Below are 17,610 nucleotides of genomic sequence, written 5' to 3' on the forward strand. Positions count from 1 at the left end.
TGTAGTTTCCTTACATCGACCTTGGCGCTACTAAAGGAGAAAGTCATCTTGAGGGCATCAGAACTGTGTGCTCTGATGTGAGTTTCTCTGGGCAGGGCTAGTTCTGGGGAGGGGCCGTGTTGGACTGAGCATGCGTGGAGAGGGACCATTGGCCTGAAGGAGGCGACCCCGTAGCTGAAGAGACAATCAAAATCAGGCCTTGGCTTCCATCTCTTTACAGCGACGTCAGATGACCACTGAGGGCTTAGTCATGATCCCTGAACTCCGTGAGCCGGGGGACTAGGCCCTGGTTTTGCCTGCGATGTGTTTTGAAGGCTAGTGGAGTGTGAGGTGGAGAATCAACCACGTTGGTTTGCGTGGGGGGCTGAGAGGGGTGGGGGGTATGGGGGTGGGGGTTGCTGGGGCAGGATCTCTGGCTTCAGTAGGCGAGCGCTGCCTGGCGGGGTGGGTCGACTGGCTTTTGGTCCAGGTGCAGCCTACACGGGCCCAGCGGGTTTCGCCTTCTCTCCGGCAGCTGCCACCTGGCTGGGCATGGCCAGCTTCGCTCTTCCTAACGGTCGCACACAAGTGCTTGGGGGTTTTGCTGATAAGAAACCACAATCAGGGACTCTCAGGAGCCCAGAGCACCCAGCACCCCCACCTGACAGCAGGCAAAGGTGACTCGAATGAAGCCACATTTGACGGGGGTCCAGGGGACACTGAGGGGGAGGGAGCAAGGCCCTGACCTGCTGCCGGCTGAGGCCCTCTGTGCCCCCAGGGACCAGGCTGCCCCAGGACTGGGCCTGGTGCCTTAGACTCAGCATGAAGTCAGGCCTGGGTGGCTTGCAGCTGCAAGGCTTTTCTCGCCTCCACCCCCTTTTTCTATTTCAGAAACAGTGGAATGTCCGACTCTGTGAATTCCACTCCTTAACAGAAATTTGCTTTTAATGCCTAAACGGTCTGAAGATTAGAGTGGGGGAGGGGAAACACAGGAAAAGCAGCGCCTCTTGGGAAAGAAAAGCCCCCGCACACACAGTCCTTTGTGCTTCAGCAGACATTCCTGCCGGCTTCGCTGACCGGAGCATCCTCGCCCAGATCTTGCGAAATGGTTAAGCCAAGGATCTCCGTGGTGAATATTTCTGCCGAGATCTCGTCTGGAAGCTCTTTTTCAAGGCAGATTTCCGAACCTAGCCAAACGAGCAAAGGAAACAAATGTCTTCGCGACGAGTTGATGTCTAACTCAGACGCAATTCCCCTAAACACAAGGAAACCACGGCAGAAAAAGTGCGAGGTGCGTCGGGCTGGGTTTGGCTTTGACTCCTTGGAACCTCCGGGTGGAAGCAGGCCCAGGTCCTCCTTCAGGGACTAGAGCCATTCCCCAAACCTAACCCTTAACTACACGGCTGCACTGGGTCACCCTTTCGAGACATGTAGGAACACAACGCAAGGGCCCGACCACGGGGGACGCGACCTTCTGGGCCCCGACGGACGCCAGGATGGGCGGGCTGGGGCCCGGTGGGGAGAGGACACGGCCCGCCGGACACTGGCGTGCAGAATGCGCCGAGCGTGGGAGCGCTGCCGAGCCGACGCTGGGGCTGGACAGAGAAAGGAGGCGTGGGGAGCCGGGCCAGGTGTCCCGCCTCCAGACCTGGGTGTCCAGCGCCCGCGTTCCCACACGCCAGCCTGGAGCCTCGTTCGGATGGATTCCTCTGGGTTTCCATTCCCAGCCCTAACTTCAGGGCCATTTTCCTGCCTCCCGTGAACCAGCCCAGGCGGTGGGACGCCCTCAGGCAGGAGGGAGGGCAGATGATCCTTAGATGTCGAGTCGCCCCCCTCCTCATCCTGGGCTCTCTGGCCAACGCCTCTCCTGGAACAGCTTCCCAGCTGTATCCTCCGCGAGGGCCACATCCACCCACCCCGGAGGAAGGAGCAACGCAGTGGGGAACAGCCCGACAGCTTGGGGGCGCACGGCTCTTCCACCTTCGCCACCAGCCAGTCTTTTCATAACACGTCCATGTCGTCGTCGTGAGCCCACAGACTTGCTGCGCGGTGCGCACCCTGGGAGGTGGCCCGTACCTTTGAAGGAGGAGGCGGAAGGCTCGGATTTCCACCCCTCGGGGTTCAGGCCAAACAGCGTAGCAAAGCAGTCGGACAGCTCCTCCTCGGTCATGTGCTCACCTGGGTCACAGGGGAGGGGGGTGCTCAGCCAGGCCCCGCGCCACGTGGGGGCTTAGTGGCGCGTGCTGAGGGGTGAAGAGAATGGGTGCACTGTTCCTTTCCTCGAGACCCCAGAGTAGCCTTCGAGCCCCAGGGCACTGGCACCCGACTTCCCTGTGGGTGCCAGGAACGGGGCCCCAACCAGGGAACGGGAGGGGGCTGGGCGGAGAAACCACCGGCAAGCTATACGGCACTTCTGCCCTATGTCACACGTGGGGCGGACCCTGAGCCGTGCGTGGGGGGAAGTTGGGATGTGATGTGCACCCCCATCATCCCTCCCTCGGCCCCCCGTCGAGCCCGGGCAGGGCGCGGCTTCCTCACGGATCCGGTCCGGCCCAGTTCTGGGACCCAGGGGTCTGTCTCCCCAAACGTAACTCCTGCAGGGGCCGTGGCTCGGGATGTTCTAAAACATCTGTATTAACAAACGTGTTCACCTCTGGTTAGAAGCAGTCTCAGGAAGTCCTCTCTTCGAATGACCTTCTTCCCCTTGGAGTTGGTGAAGCCGAGGACGTTGAAGCTTTCCTGGACACCGGACATGGTGTTGCCGAAAGGTGGCCTGTGGTTCACGTAAACCTTGAGGAAATCTGGCAAGTTGATTTTGTCAATTATCTTTCCAGTGTCCACATACTCACTGAATCTGATTTCATTGAACATATCTTCAATCTAGGGAAGAGTTAAAAAATAAAAAAGATGGTAAACAGAGAAGCCACTTGGAATCACAGCTGACCTTGAACAACATGGGCCGAGGGCACCGACCCTGCCCCGTCACGTTCCCTAACTTTGACTTCCCCAAAATGTAACTGCTAATAGGTTTCTGTTCACTAGGCGCTTGCTGATTACACAGCGGATGAAATGTACTTTGCATGTTAGAGGTATGATGCGGCGTATTACAATGAAGCAAGCTAGGGCAGGGAAACGTTATTGTGAAATCATAAGGAAGAGAAAATACAGGCTCAGCCTTGTGTTTCTTGATGCTGTGGGTTTATGTCATGTCTGTAAGAAAATCCCACAGAAGTGGGCCTGGACCTCACAGTTCAGATCTGTGCTCCTCAGAGGGGCACCTACAAGCCTGACAATTGCAGTGAATCAGACGAATATTCACAGCTGGGATGGGTTGATTGTTGCCCCAAGAAAAGATTAGTGGAAACCAGCCCTTAGGTGTAGTGCCAACTACTTCCTCACCTGAGAAGTAGATTTATTTATCTACAAGAAAAAATCCTCGGGAATGTAGAAATCAGTTTATGCAAATAACTCAAGAACAGGACCTATGGCCCCTGTGCGTTTCGTCGCCACGCCCCACAGCTAACTCACCATGCTTCCCTGTCCCCTTTCGTTAGTTTCCATTTCTGCCTGTAATGTTTTATATATATATATATATATATATATGATGGCATGTTGTGTGCATGCTCTTTATGTGGTATAATTTTTAAAACGAACACCTAAAAAGTCATTGTTCTGGAAAAGATACACAAAATTGACAAATCTTTACCTAACTAATTGTGAAAGAGAGAAGGCTTAAATTACTAAAATAGGGAAATAAAACAGAAATAACAATGAATATAAATTGTACGAACTGGGGCCTCCCTGGTGGCGCAAGGGGTTAAGACGAAACCTATGAAGCTGTCCGCAGCCACCGCAGCACAAATTTGATTACCCGGCCGGTCAGGAAGCTGACCCACATGGCGCGCAGACCTCTCCTGTCTCACCCGCTGCTCCCCTCAGCAGTGTACTTCGGTCCTTCTGCCTGCTCTGCTCCCCGCTCTGGCTCTGGTGAATTCTCTCACCCTCCCGCGCTTCTGACTGTACCCAGTGCTTGTATAAATCAATCAATCAATCTTCTATAAATAAATAAATCTTTAAAAAAAATACATATTAAAAAAAAATAGTGCAGCATTGCACGAGGTCCAGCAAATATCCACACATGAGCCACGTCAGTTGTCACCAAGGGAGAAGCACGAACATCACACCCAGAGATTTCCGTCCCGCCCTCTCCCAGGAGGCCTCCAGCTTAGCGGTGTGACTGTGCACACATGATCTTAGGTGGGGTTGGGGCTCAAACCCCAGCCCTACCACTGTGCATGTAACCTTGGCTGAGTGACTTAGGGGTCCCTCACCTCAGTTTCCTCATCTTGAAAGTGGGGTGATTTGGTAACACACATGCCCAGACTCTTTTGAAGTTTATCTTGACAACGTGCACAGTGGCTGACGTACAGCCTGGCCCACTGAACACACGCAGGAGGTAGGAGTTACTCTTGTAATTACCAGGCCTTGCCGATTATAATATGTGGAATTATAACATCATGTAATTTATCACTACATAAATGACAACATAAATGATCTCTGTGTTTTGTTGTTGTAATACATGCTCTAACTCAATTCAGAAATAGGAGACTTATGCAAAGGTGACTGGAGGACACACAGGTGCGGGGGTCACTCGTTCCCAGAGCCTCCCCAAGATCCCCGGGAGCACACTCAGCACACACCTTCCGGGAGGGACTCACCCCCGACCCTTCCCCACACGACTGACCAAGACCTCTGCTCGGCAAGCAGCTTCGGCGCCACCGCTATTTCTTTCCCAGGCTGCTTTGCAAGTGTTGGGTAAAAAGGCAGATTCTGCTACACGTCTAGGCAACGATCAGGCCTCGAGAGGTGCTTGGGCTGCAAAGGCCCCAGCGTGAAGCTGCCTCGGGAGCAGTGAAAGGCCCTGGCGCGGCCCCGGCAGGCTTCCCCAGGGCGGCTGGCGACAGTCTGCAGGGTGGTGGCTCCTCAACTCACAGGGTGGGGGGCTCGTAATGTTCTGAGCACCGAGTGCCATTCCCAGAGGGCCCGGCTTAATGGACCTGGGGCAGATCTGAGGGGCCCCGGACCACAAAGCCCCCAGGGCCACCTGAACGTGCGGCCGGTGGACAGGCCCCGCTGCCCCAACCTTGTCAGGCACCAAGACGACCAGGAGGGCTGCTCACATCCCTGCACGCTGGTCCCAACCTGAGCTCCCGCGGCGGGGCCCGTGCTTGCATCTCCTGCAAGCCCCAGATGGAGGGCACCTCTTCGACTGGACTCGGGGGGGCCACAACTTTGAGACCAGTGCTGTCAGGCCCCGAGCATCATGGAGGTGAGATGTGGGTGATAAAGACTCAGCATGGTGGCGGCTGTGGGGCCCACTCCGGTCCTGGGGGCCCTGTCTGCCTCCCTGCTGGGTTGTGGAGGTGTCTTCACCTCTAGTTCCCGGGACGATGGAGGGGCCCAGTGACCAGCTCATGAATGAGTGAACGAGGCAAATAAGCAGCGCCGGCACCAGGAGCCACGGAAAAATTTCTCACAGGACTCAGAAAGGCCCCTTTATGTGGCACCGCTGACTGCTCTGGTTAACACAGCTCGATTGACCAGAAGCTACTGAGTATCTGGAGCCAGGGCTGGGAGGAGCAGGGAGTCGCCAGCCGGGCTCTCCCCAGGTGGCCCATACTCTGAGGCTCACTCGAAACCCTAAACGTGAGCAGGCTCTGGGGCCAGCAGGCCGGGAGGTGGGGTATCTGTCCCCACCTGACTGAGAAGCTCGTCATCCAGACCTGCGGCCTCACCTGTTAGTGCTGCCTGGGCCCTGAGGGCTGGCTTGCGCTGCAGCCCTTCGTCCAGCATCATTTTCCTTCTGCCTCTGACACCCACCCCACAGGCCTGTCAGCCTTGGGAAGCCGTTGCTGGCCTTAGAATGTTTTATAGTTAAGTTTTATAACCTCCCTGGTAAATGGAGAGGAACAGGATACATTTGCACAGAAGCTCTGGCCTGGGTCAGAGTCTCCTGTGATCATTGCATAGACCTGCAGGCTCCCCGGCCCCCAGCTCCTCCTCCACTGCACAGGGCTCTCCAAAACGTTCTCCATAGATGCAGCCTCGGTTTTTGGTCCAAGCACAGTGCCTGGGGTGGGGCAGGAGGCTCGGGACTAGGCGGCCTCACCTCAGTCGGGGCTGGAGATGCCGCCATTTTGTGCCTCCCAGTGCCCGGGCCTCTGCTTGCAACTGTCTGGAGGCAGCAGCTGCTCTCTCCAGGCCCGGACCCATCACGGCGGGATCCTGCGCCCGACACCACTGTGGGCAAGGCCGGCCCCCTGTGCTGGGCCTCGGGCGGGTTCCTGCTGTCTGTGGTGGGGTGACGCAGACGTGACCTTCACCCAGTCCCCCCTCAGAGTCAAGATGTCAAACACCTCCTAGGACTTTTCCCCATCTGTGTGAGTGCTTTTAAAGGTTTTAGGCTCCATCACAAGTCCTTCCTTTGTCCCAAACCCACCATCAAGGTCTCACAGTAGTCAAGGGCCCACAGTTCCACAAAACGCTGATGGCGCCCATGGATGCACCCAAGGCGCCATCCTGGGCCAAACCCAGAGCCAGCACAGAAGGACGACAGCCTGCAGCTACCTCGAGCCACCAACCCGCCAGGTATCTGTGTGCAAGACAGACCTGTGAGACACACCTCACAGCTGTGGGACAGTGAGCAGCCCTAGGCCCGTCAGGTGATGGATAGAAAACCAGAACGTGTCACATGAGCAAACAGAAGACTATCCCACTGTAGAGGGGCTGAGGCACAGGCCACAGGCCATGACACGGACGCCTTAGAAAGCGGACGCCTTAGAAACATTCAGCAACAGGAGCTTCTGTCTGGACGATGAAGCTGCCCTGGGCATAGACGGAGGTGGCGGGCGCACAACCCTGCCAATACAGTAAAAACCACGGAATCGGATGCTTTAAAGGGGTGGACTGTGCACCACGTGCTCCATCTCGAGGTGGTTGAAAAAATAAAATGAGAAGGCAGGAATGGGACTGCGGAGCCCCGGCGAGAGCAAGCAGCCCCGCCAGTCCCGTCTGCAGTTCTAAAAATATATTCTTCCTCATGACTAACAGCCACCCTTTCATCACCACAAAATCAGTAAAGGTTAATGCATGCCTGGTGTAGGGAACTCGGAGAATAGAGCCATGAGGGAGAGAATGTAAATGCCCGGTCCCCACCCATCAGCCTGGACCAGCCGCCCGTGTCCCAACTGTTTGGACAAAGAGCCTGAACACGGGTCTGGGGCCAGCCCGCTGGGCAGCCGCGCGACTGTGTGAGGGGCCGCGTCTCCCCAGGCCTCCCTCGCCCCAGCTGCGAGCTGGAGGTGGGAAAAGCATGGCCTTGGCGTGGAAACCACCCAGAGGCCTTAGCTGGAGCCTGGAGAAGAGCAGCCCCTTTGTTGCTGCCAGCGGGGGAGGCCTGGGTCTCGTCACCCGCCTGCCTGCCCGGAGGCGGCCAGCATTTTAGGATTTGTTCGACGAAATGCTCCAAGCACCGTGGAAAACAGAAATTGCTCTTCCTGCTCTTTTTTTGGGGGGTGCGGGGCTCAGCTTCATGGGTGTAGGGGCCCTGGCCCCAGCTCTCCGTCAGCTGGGAAGGCCTCCCCAAGAGCAGGGGCCACTTCTCTTACCTCGGGGATGGAAATACCTCCTGATATTCGTGTTTCGGAGCCAAGCCCGCATCCCGAGGGCCTCCCTTCAAAGCACAAGATTCCAGCCCGCGGGGCCTTGGTCAGCGCAGAGGCTGTGCTGAGGCGGGGGGTTCAGGTTTCTCCTCACCTGGGAGCCGCGCGGCCCTCGGCAGAGGCCCCGCCATCCCAGCCGGGACCCTGGTTTAGCCACCGGGATTAGCACTCAAGACTGCGGGAGGATCGGGATTTTCTCTCTCTGGGGTTTGTTCTGAGCACTAAAGCCGCGCGAGTTATGTGCTTGTAGTGCCGAAGAGCGAACTTCTGCAGAGACGGGCGCGCTGCCAGCTGTCCTCCGAGGCCAGCGGAGCGGGGTGGACGCCCTCAGGGAAGGTTTTCATTTACGGCCCCTCCCGCTGGGCGGCTCCGCAGGTTGGGAGTCAGAAGGGAAGGCGGCGTCACACTGCCGAGAGCAGCAGCAGGAGAAGACTGTGGGCCCTGAGGTGCTGCTCCGGCTGAAAGCCGGCCCGGCAGCTGGTGGGGTGCTAGCGGGACGGGGAAGAAGGTAAATCTCCAAGAGAGGCAGCTATGGGCGACGCTTTCTAGTGATTCTTCAATTTCCAGGGTTGTCTTGTGTGAGTGGGCTGGGCTCGGCTGTGCCACTGTGATCTCCCTCCCACACACACCAGCGCACAACTCGGGAGTTCTCTGTGGGGCCCATGCCTTTGGGGCCCATGCCTAAAGGCTCGTTTGCGCCATCCAAAGAGACACGTGATTAAAAAGGTAAACCCTCTTGGACGATGGCGATGCTCCTGAGAACACCAGCGACCTCAGGACTACGAGTGGCTCCTCTGAGATCAAACGATCAGGTCTCAACTCCATTTCCTCTTGTGCTTGCAGTCAGATATGACCGATGACCACCACTCATTCATTCATGCATTCATTCATTCATTCATTCTCTCGCTCGGTCTACCAGCAGGGCCCTCTCTGTGGGCACTGGCCGGGCACACTCTTCTCTGACCCGGCTGGCCTTGCACTGATAGGACTAAGCAGCTGCGCGACTGCAAATTCACTGCAGAGCCCTGTCACGATGGCTCCGTGCCCTGCGGGCTCACTAGACACTCAGCCTCAGGTGAGCAGGGATGCACGCGGCACGTGGCCTGCCCCAGCGGGACGCTCCAGTCTGGGAGGGGAGGGTGCATTTACAGCGAGAAGACACATCAGCCTTAGAAACCAAGACACCTGAGTCCAGGCTCTGTCTCTAGCCTTATAAACACAGCAAACCTTTCTCTGGAAAAACAGGCAGGCTCTGGGGGAGGGCGCGACTGCGCGGCGGATCACGTGAGCTGGACTTTCAGTGGTCACCTCAGTGCCGTGCACAGAGGGGTTGGATTTAAGCGCCACATGCCCAGAATCTACATGCTAGAAACCCGCACTGCTTCAATAAAAAAAAGTAAATAAGAAACACACTAAAACTTTCTTAAAATAATGAAAACAGAGACGCAGATCTGCAAGAGCAGCCCACCTCTGGCCTCCGCCGGCTGTGCCCTGCCTCGGAGCTCCATGCTACAAAAGATGGGAGGGTCAGGAATTCCCTGGGGAGCGTTCTGTTCTTGTAGAATTTGGCTTCAGTTTGCCACACTGCCTAGATTCAAATCCCCAAGGCAGTTAAAATGATGTAAGAAAATAGAAACAATGTACGACCTTGGGGGCTGGTTTGAACCTCTGGGCCCCCCCCTTTCCTGGAAGCCAGGTCCTCGCTGCACCAGGCGTGCTTCTTCATGCACCTTCTGGGGAGGGGAACAGCTGCATCTTCAGAGGAAATGTTTCATTAACCACCACAAAACCTGCACTTAAAAGTTCCAAAGCCCTGAAAACATTTTTTATTAAAATCACTATAAATCCAACATAAAAACAAGAGATCAAAAAGCTCTCCCTGTGCAGCTTCAGATACAGACTAATTCATTAAGGAACAGCATCTGTGCACTGATGTGGCCACATCTGGATGAGGAAAAACATCTCCAAAGGGCAAACGTATTTTAAAAGTGGATTAAAGAGGGCCTCCTCGGTGGCGCAGCGGTTGAGCGCTGGGTTGCGAAGCTGCCCCGAAGCTGCCCGCAGCCTCTGCAGCGCCGGTTCGATCCCCGGCTGCTCCCCGGCCACCAGCAGAGGGTCCCACATGGCGCGCAGACCTCTCCTGCCGCCCGCTGCTCCCCTCAGCAGTGTACTTCCGTCCTTCTGCCTGCTCTGCTCCCCGCTCTGGCTCTGGTGAATTCTCTCACCCTCCCGCGCTTCTGACTGTACCCAGTGCATGTATAAACAAAACAAACGAACAAATAAATAAATAAATAAAACATGCCTCTATTTAAAAAAAAAAAAAAAAAAGTGGATTAAAGAGTCCCGGCGTCTGAGGGACTCGCTGAGTGGGGACAGAAACTCCTGGTTTCTGCAGGAGAGGGGGGGATGAAGACAATGGCTCGTGAAGATCTTACAACAGCCCTTTTTTTCCTTGCTTTTGTTGGTAAGTGACGCTGAGTGTCGCTGATAACATCTGATACCCATCAGTAAGATTTTGACAGGCTCTATTATGTTTTATCACCAAGCAGCCACGTGAGCAAGCCTTCCGCTCCTGACTTCCACCCGAGGCAGGGGAAGACTGGGTGCTGGGCACCCACTTACCTGCAGCCCATGGTTGGGGCAGGTGGTGATCGCAAAGGCTGGACACCCAGCTATTTCCCTTTCCAACGAAGCAGGCACATTGGTAAGAGCCAAGGGCGTGAAACCAAGAACCCTGAAGGATTCGACTGCCATCGATTTAGTGACGTCCAGTCATTTGCATGAAGCACCTTTACCAGATGAGTTGAGAAACATCCCCAGGAGGCAAGGATACGGTAAAAGTGATGGTGTGATGGTGCCAGTTATTTTTCAAACTTTTGCCATGTGCCACCTACTATTCTAATAGATCCTCATTTAGTCCTCACAATAACTCCAGGAGTGGGTACCCCCCTCCCCGTTTTATAGATGAGGAGACCGAGCTGGAGGGCTTCAGAAAGCTGACCGAGTGTCATTGTTGGTGGCAGCAGCAGGCAGGACTCACACCCAGCCCCACCAGCACTGCCCCTCAGCCCCCTAGTGCTGGGATCTGTCCCCACCCTACAGATGATGAGAGGCAGGCCCCATGACAGCGTCCTGGTGACTTCCATGTGGACATGAGCATGAGGCGCTGCAGGCAGCTGAGGCTCATGGCGCTCATGGCTCCACGGAGCATGGCGTCCTCTCCACCCTAGATGACCCAGCACGGGGCCCTCGCCCAAGCTCCAGACTTGAAGATTCCTCTGATGGGCTGGATCTGGGATGGGGCCCAGGAATCTGACTTTTGAGCACACGCTCCAGGTTTGCCCCGAGGGTGGGGGTGGGGGGTGCTGCTTTCGTGTGGGTTACAAAAACTTTCTTGGTAGTTGCTTCCATTTTTTGCCCAGCAGCGTCCCTGCATAAGAGGCAAAGCCCTGCACAGGGACTGGGCAGCCTTGGGTTATGTGCCAGCTTAGAGCACTTTTACAAAGTGCTCACAGGTTGCAAGCCCTCTGGAGGAGCATGAGAGGGCCCCTGGGGTTTTTAAGGTACTCAGTCAAGCCTTACCATGATTCGGGGGCTCCAATAGCTTATTTCACCAGATGCTATTTAGAGAATAAGTCACCTTCCAGTCATACTTGGGGTGTGCAAAAACTGGTGATTTGAAAAGGCTGCTGAAGCCAAGAGAAAAGCCTGGGACCAAAATACAAGTAATGTCAAATCAGTACTGTGAACAGCCTATGAGCTAGGCTTGGGGGTTAGGTACACCTGCCAGTAGGCAGGTAAAATAATACATTTTTTTTAAGATTTTATTTATTTATTTATTTATTTATGTCTACAAGGACTGGGGTGTAGGCCAAAGGTGTGGGGGTGGGGGACAAGAGGATTCACCAAAGACAGAGTGGGGAGCAGAACAGGCAGATCTACTGAAATACACTGCTGAGGGGAGCAATGGGGAGACAGGAGAGGTCTGCTGCGCCAATCGGTAGCTCCCTGGTGGGGGATAGAACTCAGGCTGCAGTGGCTGGCGATAGCATCATAGTGCTGAGACTTAACCCCTTGCTCACTAGAGAGGCCACCAAAATTGCTACATTTTTGGGAAGCCGTTTGACAATGGACCTCAACGTTCATGTTCTCTGACCCGGCAGCTCCAGCTCTAGCACTCTGGCTCAGGAAAACCACCAGGGAAGCATGCCAGAGCCAAACACGCTCACCCCGTCTCTCACAGCCAAAGTACTGCGGACAACCTCTGTGGCCATCCCCTGGGACATGGGCTGATTAATGCACAGCCTAAAGAGAGGGAGAAAATTACTGCAACCCGCACATCTGATAAGGCATGAACAGCCAAAATATATGAGGCGCCCATAAACTCAACAAGCCAAGCAACCCCCACCAAATAATCCAATGAAAGGCAGGCAGAAGACCTGAAGATATTTTTCCAAAGAAAACATTTAGGTGACCAACAGGTGCATGAACACATGCTCGACATCCCTTGTCATCAGGGAAATGCAAACAAAACCACAGTGAGATACGCTGCACTCCAGCGAGCAGGGCTGCTGTCAACAAGACAAGAGATAACCGGGGCAGGCGGGTGGTAGAGGGAAAGGAAGCCTGCGCACTGGGGGGGAATGTGAATTGCGGCAGCCAGTGTAGGAAACAGCAAGGAGGGGCCTCCGAAGATTAAAACCACAAGGATCCAGCAATCCCACGTCTGGGTATGTCCCCGAAGGAAGTGAAATCACTATCTCAAAGGGATGTCTGCACCCCATCATCACTGCAGCATGACCTACAACAGCCTGGATAGGGAAACATGGAGGGATGAGTGGACGAAGAAAACAGTATACACCGTTGTGTGTCGCTGAGGGGCAGGGGCACATTCTGAGAACTTTGTCGCCAGGTGGTGGCTGGTGTGTGACGTCAGAAAGTGAACATACCGTAGAGTGTACCCGGGCAGGAGAGCTGACTCTGCAGCTGGGGCTGTACAGGGGCCACCATCTACGCTCGGTCCATCACGGACCAAAGTGTTGCTATCTATCCAGTGCATGACATATATACGGTGGGATATTATTCAGCCTTAAAAAAGAAGGAAATCCTGCCGTTTGCAACAACTCATAGACACAGAAAACAGACTGGTGGTTGCCCATGTTAGGGAGTTGGAGGGGTAGGGGGAGTGGCAGAAACAGACCGAAGGATATAAACTCTCACTTGTTACATGAGTCAATCCCGGGGATATGGGTGCCCCGCGGTGACTATACTTAACAAACCATATGGTGTACTGAAAGTGGCTGAGAGAGACAGTTTTGAAAGTTTTCTCCACAGGCAGAAATTATAACCAGAGAGGTGAAGGAGGAGTCAACTAACCTTACTGTGATCGTCGTTGTTCAGTAAACAGAAAGACACAACAAGCACGTGAGCTTACATACCTCATGCTTACCCCGTGTTTTATGTCAACTACATCTCAATAAAACTGGAGGGGGAGGGCCTCCCTGGTGGCGCAGCGGTTGAGCGCTGGCTTGCGAAGCTGCCCGCAGCCTCTGCAGCGCCGGTTCCATCCCCGGCTGCTCCCCGGCCACCGGAGGAGGGTCCCACATGGCGCGCAGACCTCTCCTGCCGCCCGCTGCTCCCCTCAGCAGTGTCCTTGGGTCCTTCTGCCTGCTCTGCTCCCTGCTCTGGCTCTGGTGAATTCTCTCACCTTCCCACGCTTCTGACTGTACCCAGTGCATGTATAAATAAATAAATAAATCTTAAAAAAAAAAAAAGTGCCTCTTTAGAAAACAAAACACCGGGAAAACAGACATAAAGGCAAAAATATTAAAAAAAAAAAAAAAAAACTAGGGGGGGAGTATGTTGTCCAGGAATTTTTACCACGAGGCTCACAAAGCAGTAGCTGCTGGGGATATTGCTAAGCATCCATATCTCTCTCTGCACAGACAGACATATATTTACACACATGGACAGGTATACATACACAGGTGTACATACACACCCAAACATACACACAAACACGTATGTCAGTGTAGATCTGGATGTAAGTGCCTTCACACTGCGCCGTGACTGTTCTGTGTTTAAAAAGCCGTATCTGTTTCTAAAACAACAGAAGGCCCATCAAAGCATGAATGGCCATGACCTCTGAGTAATTCGTTGTTTTCTTTATAGTTCTATTTTCTAAACCCAGAAATGGTATAAAATTAAGATATAAACTTTAAAATCACATTTTCAGGAAATTGCTAATAAAATGGAAAATGATCATGACATAATATTAAGTGAAAATAGGGATTAAAAATGTATGCACCGCGACCTCTGCGGCGCCGGTTCGATCCCCGGCTGCTCCCCGGCCACCAGAGGAGGGTCCCGCATGGCACGTAGACCTCTCCTGCCGCCCGCTGCTCCCCTCAGCAGTGTACCTCGGTCCTTCTGCCTGCTCTGCTCCCGGCTCTGGCTCTGGTGAATTCTCTCACCCTCCCACGCTTCTGACTGTACCCAGTGCTTGTATAAACAAACAAACAAACAAACAAACAAATAAAAAAAAATGTATGCAATAGCGTTACCAATTGGTTTTTACAAATTTGTATCTGCACACAAACAATCCAGGAAATGCAATAATTGAGTAGACTGGGTGGGGGGTTCGAAGTCATTATTCCCTTCTTTCCACCCATGCATCTTTTCCAAACTTTCTACAAGGAGGATGTGTCAACATTTTCAGTCAGAAACTGACTGAAAGCCCAGTAACTTGCATTTTTTTTAACTTTTTTTAAAATTAATTTATTTATACAAGCACTGGCTACAGCCAGAAGCGCGGGAGGGTGACAGAATTCACCGAGCCAGAGCGGGGAGCAGAGCAGGCAGAAGGACCGAAGGACACTGCTGAGGGGAGCAGCGGGCGGCAGGAGAGGTCTGCGCACCATGTGGGACCCTCCTCCGGTGGCCGGGGAGCAGCCGGGGATAGAACCGGCGCCTCCGAGGCCGCGGGCAGCTTCGCAACCCAGCGCTCAACCGCTGCGCCACCGGGGAGGCCCAGTAACTTGCATTTTAAAGAAGGTTCTCCAAGGAAGATTTTCCCTGGCCTGCCGCTGCTGGGGGGTCCCTGCAGCTGGGGGAGTTTGGTGAGGGCAGGAGGAGGGACTGAGTGCCTCTCCAGATCTGCCAGCCCAGATAAGCGCCACCTCCTCCAGGCAGCCCACCATGCTAAGCAGGTTGATGGCAACCAGCTGGTGCTGAGTTCTGCCTGTGTGTCAGGGCTTCGAAGGCCTGGCCTTCCTGAATTCCCAGGGGCTGGTCCTTAGCATCGAGGGCCAGGGTGTCCAATGCCAAAAGCCACACTTCACCTACCTCCAGCCCGGCTGAGCAGGATGTCTTGATGCTAAGTCAGCTTCTGTTTTGACCTATAATGATCGTTCCCAGAGGTCGCTTTTTAAAAATAACCAATCCCCTGGCTGTTCATCACTGCTCCCTACCTTCTCTTCCGAGGGGTAAAAGCCAATGGCCCTCATGACGAAAGGAAGCTCCGACAGGCAAATGTGCTCTGACACCTCCCTGGTCTCCATCGTGTCGATGCCTTGACTACGGAGCTGAGAGTAGTAAAAATAGTCCTCCAGCTCCTGCGTGGAAATCAAGTGGAAACATATCTCGGCTTACCGCCGAAGCACCCGCTGAAACTGCAAGGATATAATCTAGAAAGTATGCGTTGAGCTGGGGGGGCGGGGGGAGGAGAAGACAGCCGTGGGGGAAGGGTGGAGCAAGGGGGCTGACCCTGGGCACCTTAGTTCTTAGCGGTGACTAGATGTCACCACCAGTGTTGACTCTGAGGACAGTTACCCGGTAGAATTTTCCTTCCCTGCCACCAGACACCAGACCGTAGAACGGGGTCAAGTCTTCGCCCCCCAGGGACACGGCTGCCTCCAGGGCACTGGAACAGTAAGAGAGGCAGTGGGGTTAGAAAGACCCAGGCGACTCGCCGGCAGCCCCGACGCAGGCCCAGCGGCCGCTGAAGGTGCCAATGGCACAGAGGCAATTAGGGCCGCTGCAAACTTGTTGAGAACCGCCCCCCACCCCCACCAACGAAGCTGAATAGTGTGGAGCCCGGCGGGACAGAGCGCCGCCTGCCCGACCACAGGGCCGTCTGTCTGCACTGGTGAGGGGAGCTGCACTCGCTCCTTGGGGGCGAGGGGCCTGGGCGCCCACACCACACTCTTCCCCAGCAGGGCGGCTTTCCGGTAACCTCAGATCCGAGGTGACCAGAGCCAAAGGACGGGCATGTGCAGGCACGCTGCCAGCACTCACTGCTTCCACAGAGCCCTGGAGGCCGCTGGGGACCCAAGCCAGTCAGATAAAAATAACCCTCTGCTCCACCACGGGTCAGGTTTTCCAGAAATAGGCCCTTTGAATGTAAGAAAACCTACTTCTGTAGGAGACCAAGTCTGCCTCACACAACATGCTAATACTATGAAGTCATTATAATAATCCCCGAACTGGGTTTCTGCTAACCAGGCCATTTAGCCTCTCTGCGGGGTAATTCAAACACACCCTGGCGTAGGCCAAGCCGACACGCAGGTGGGTATCCAGAATCTGGGGTGCAGGTGCTGGCTCTCCCGCTTGCGAGAGATGGCAGGCGTGGAACTCAGCCTCCCTGGGTCTGGGCCTCAGCCTCCTGGTGTGTAAAGTGGAAAGAGTCCCAGGCCTGCAGCTCGGGGCTGCTGTGAGAACTGGAAAACTGAGAGCACATGCAGGACACGGCACAAGCCCTGCGTGTCTCCCCGTCATGTCTGCCGAGGTGTGGGGTGGACTCAGAGAGACCCTAGGTGAACCCCAGCCCCCCCACTTGCCCCAGTCTCCGGATGGGAAGAGGGGGCGCCACATCCTGGCCTCACAGGTGTGTGGTGGGTCCGGCTTCCGGCCAAGCAGAGAGCCCTGGCGCCGGCTGGCAGGGAGGCCCGCGTGAGGGGGCAGGGCGGTCCCCAGGGGGGAGCTGGGGCTGATACCCGCGACACCTCTCTTAGAAGAGCCAGCCTTGTAACCACCTTTGGTCCAACTTTCTTCCATTTTTCCTTCAACAATTTTATTTCTACATCGCAGCCGAAAAATACACAGAAATGTAACTATCGTAACAGTTAACACTTACTTGTTAAGCCAGCACTGGAATCATTAAGCACTTTCATAGACATTCCCTCTAGTGCTCAAAATACTTTGCCAGGGAGGCACGATCTGTATGACTCCCATTTTACAGAGGAGCGAAATGAGACTGTAGAGCTCTCCAAGCTCAAGCAGCCAGCAAGAGGCAGGGCCGTACCAGAAACTGGTTCTCTATTCTCTTTTTTTTTTTTTTTTTGAGATTTATTTATTTATTTATACAAGAACTGGGGTACAGGCCAGAGGTGCGGGGGGTGAGAGGATTCACCAGAGACAGAATGGGGAGCAGAACAGGCAGATGGACTGAAACACAGCTGAGCTGAGGGGAGCAGCGGGCAAGTCAGAAGAGGTCTGCCGCGCCTGTGGGTAGCTCCCTGGCTGGGGATCAAACTCATGCTGCAGTGGCTGTGGATTGCTTCATAGGTTGCATCTTAAACCCTTGTGCCACCAGGGAGGCCCTGGTTCTTGATTCTAAAAGCCACATCTCCCCTCCATACCAGACTGTTTGACCTCAGTCCTCCTGCTGAGGCCTGCACATCCCACCAGCAGCCAGGGGACAGTCTGTAGGATCGGGGGCACCTGTGGTCTTGGCTGCCACATCAGGCCATCCAGGCAGGTGTCCCCCCGAGCCCGTGCCCTTCCTGTGTCCTGTGTCCCTGGCCCAGGCCCAGGCCCTGCAGCTACTGGGGAGGGAGGCCACGCTGAGCACAGATCTCTGGAGCAGGGCCAGGTAAAGTCCAGGGGTGACAAGGAGGAGTCTGTCACCCCA

The 17,610-nt window shown here is 54.8% G+C and overlaps 1 protein-coding gene across 1 annotated transcript in view; it reads right to left on the reverse strand.

The window, feature by feature from the left end:
- Window positions 1-1,026: 1,026 nt before the first annotated feature.
- The window catches only part of CFAP251 (cilia and flagella associated protein 251), a gene marked incomplete at both ends in the record, with an annotated part of 49,016 nt that continues 32,432 nt past the window's right edge, over window positions 1,027-17,610 (reverse strand). The window contains 5 exons of the mRNA XM_084253180.1: window positions 1,027-1,166; window positions 2,056-2,157; window positions 2,631-2,859; window positions 15,170-15,313; window positions 15,531-15,621. Of these exons, the coding sequence (XP_084109306.1) occupies window positions 1,027-1,166; window positions 2,056-2,157; window positions 2,631-2,859; window positions 15,170-15,313; window positions 15,531-15,621 (706 nt within the window). The remainder of the gene's footprint in view (window positions 1,167-2,055; window positions 2,158-2,630; window positions 2,860-15,169; window positions 15,314-15,530; window positions 15,622-17,610) is intronic.

This window comes from Talpa europaea (assembly GCF_964194135.1).
Source record: "Talpa europaea genome assembly, chromosome: 14".
In the NCBI taxonomy this organism is placed as follows: domain Eukaryota; kingdom Metazoa; phylum Chordata; class Mammalia; order Eulipotyphla; family Talpidae; genus Talpa; species Talpa europaea.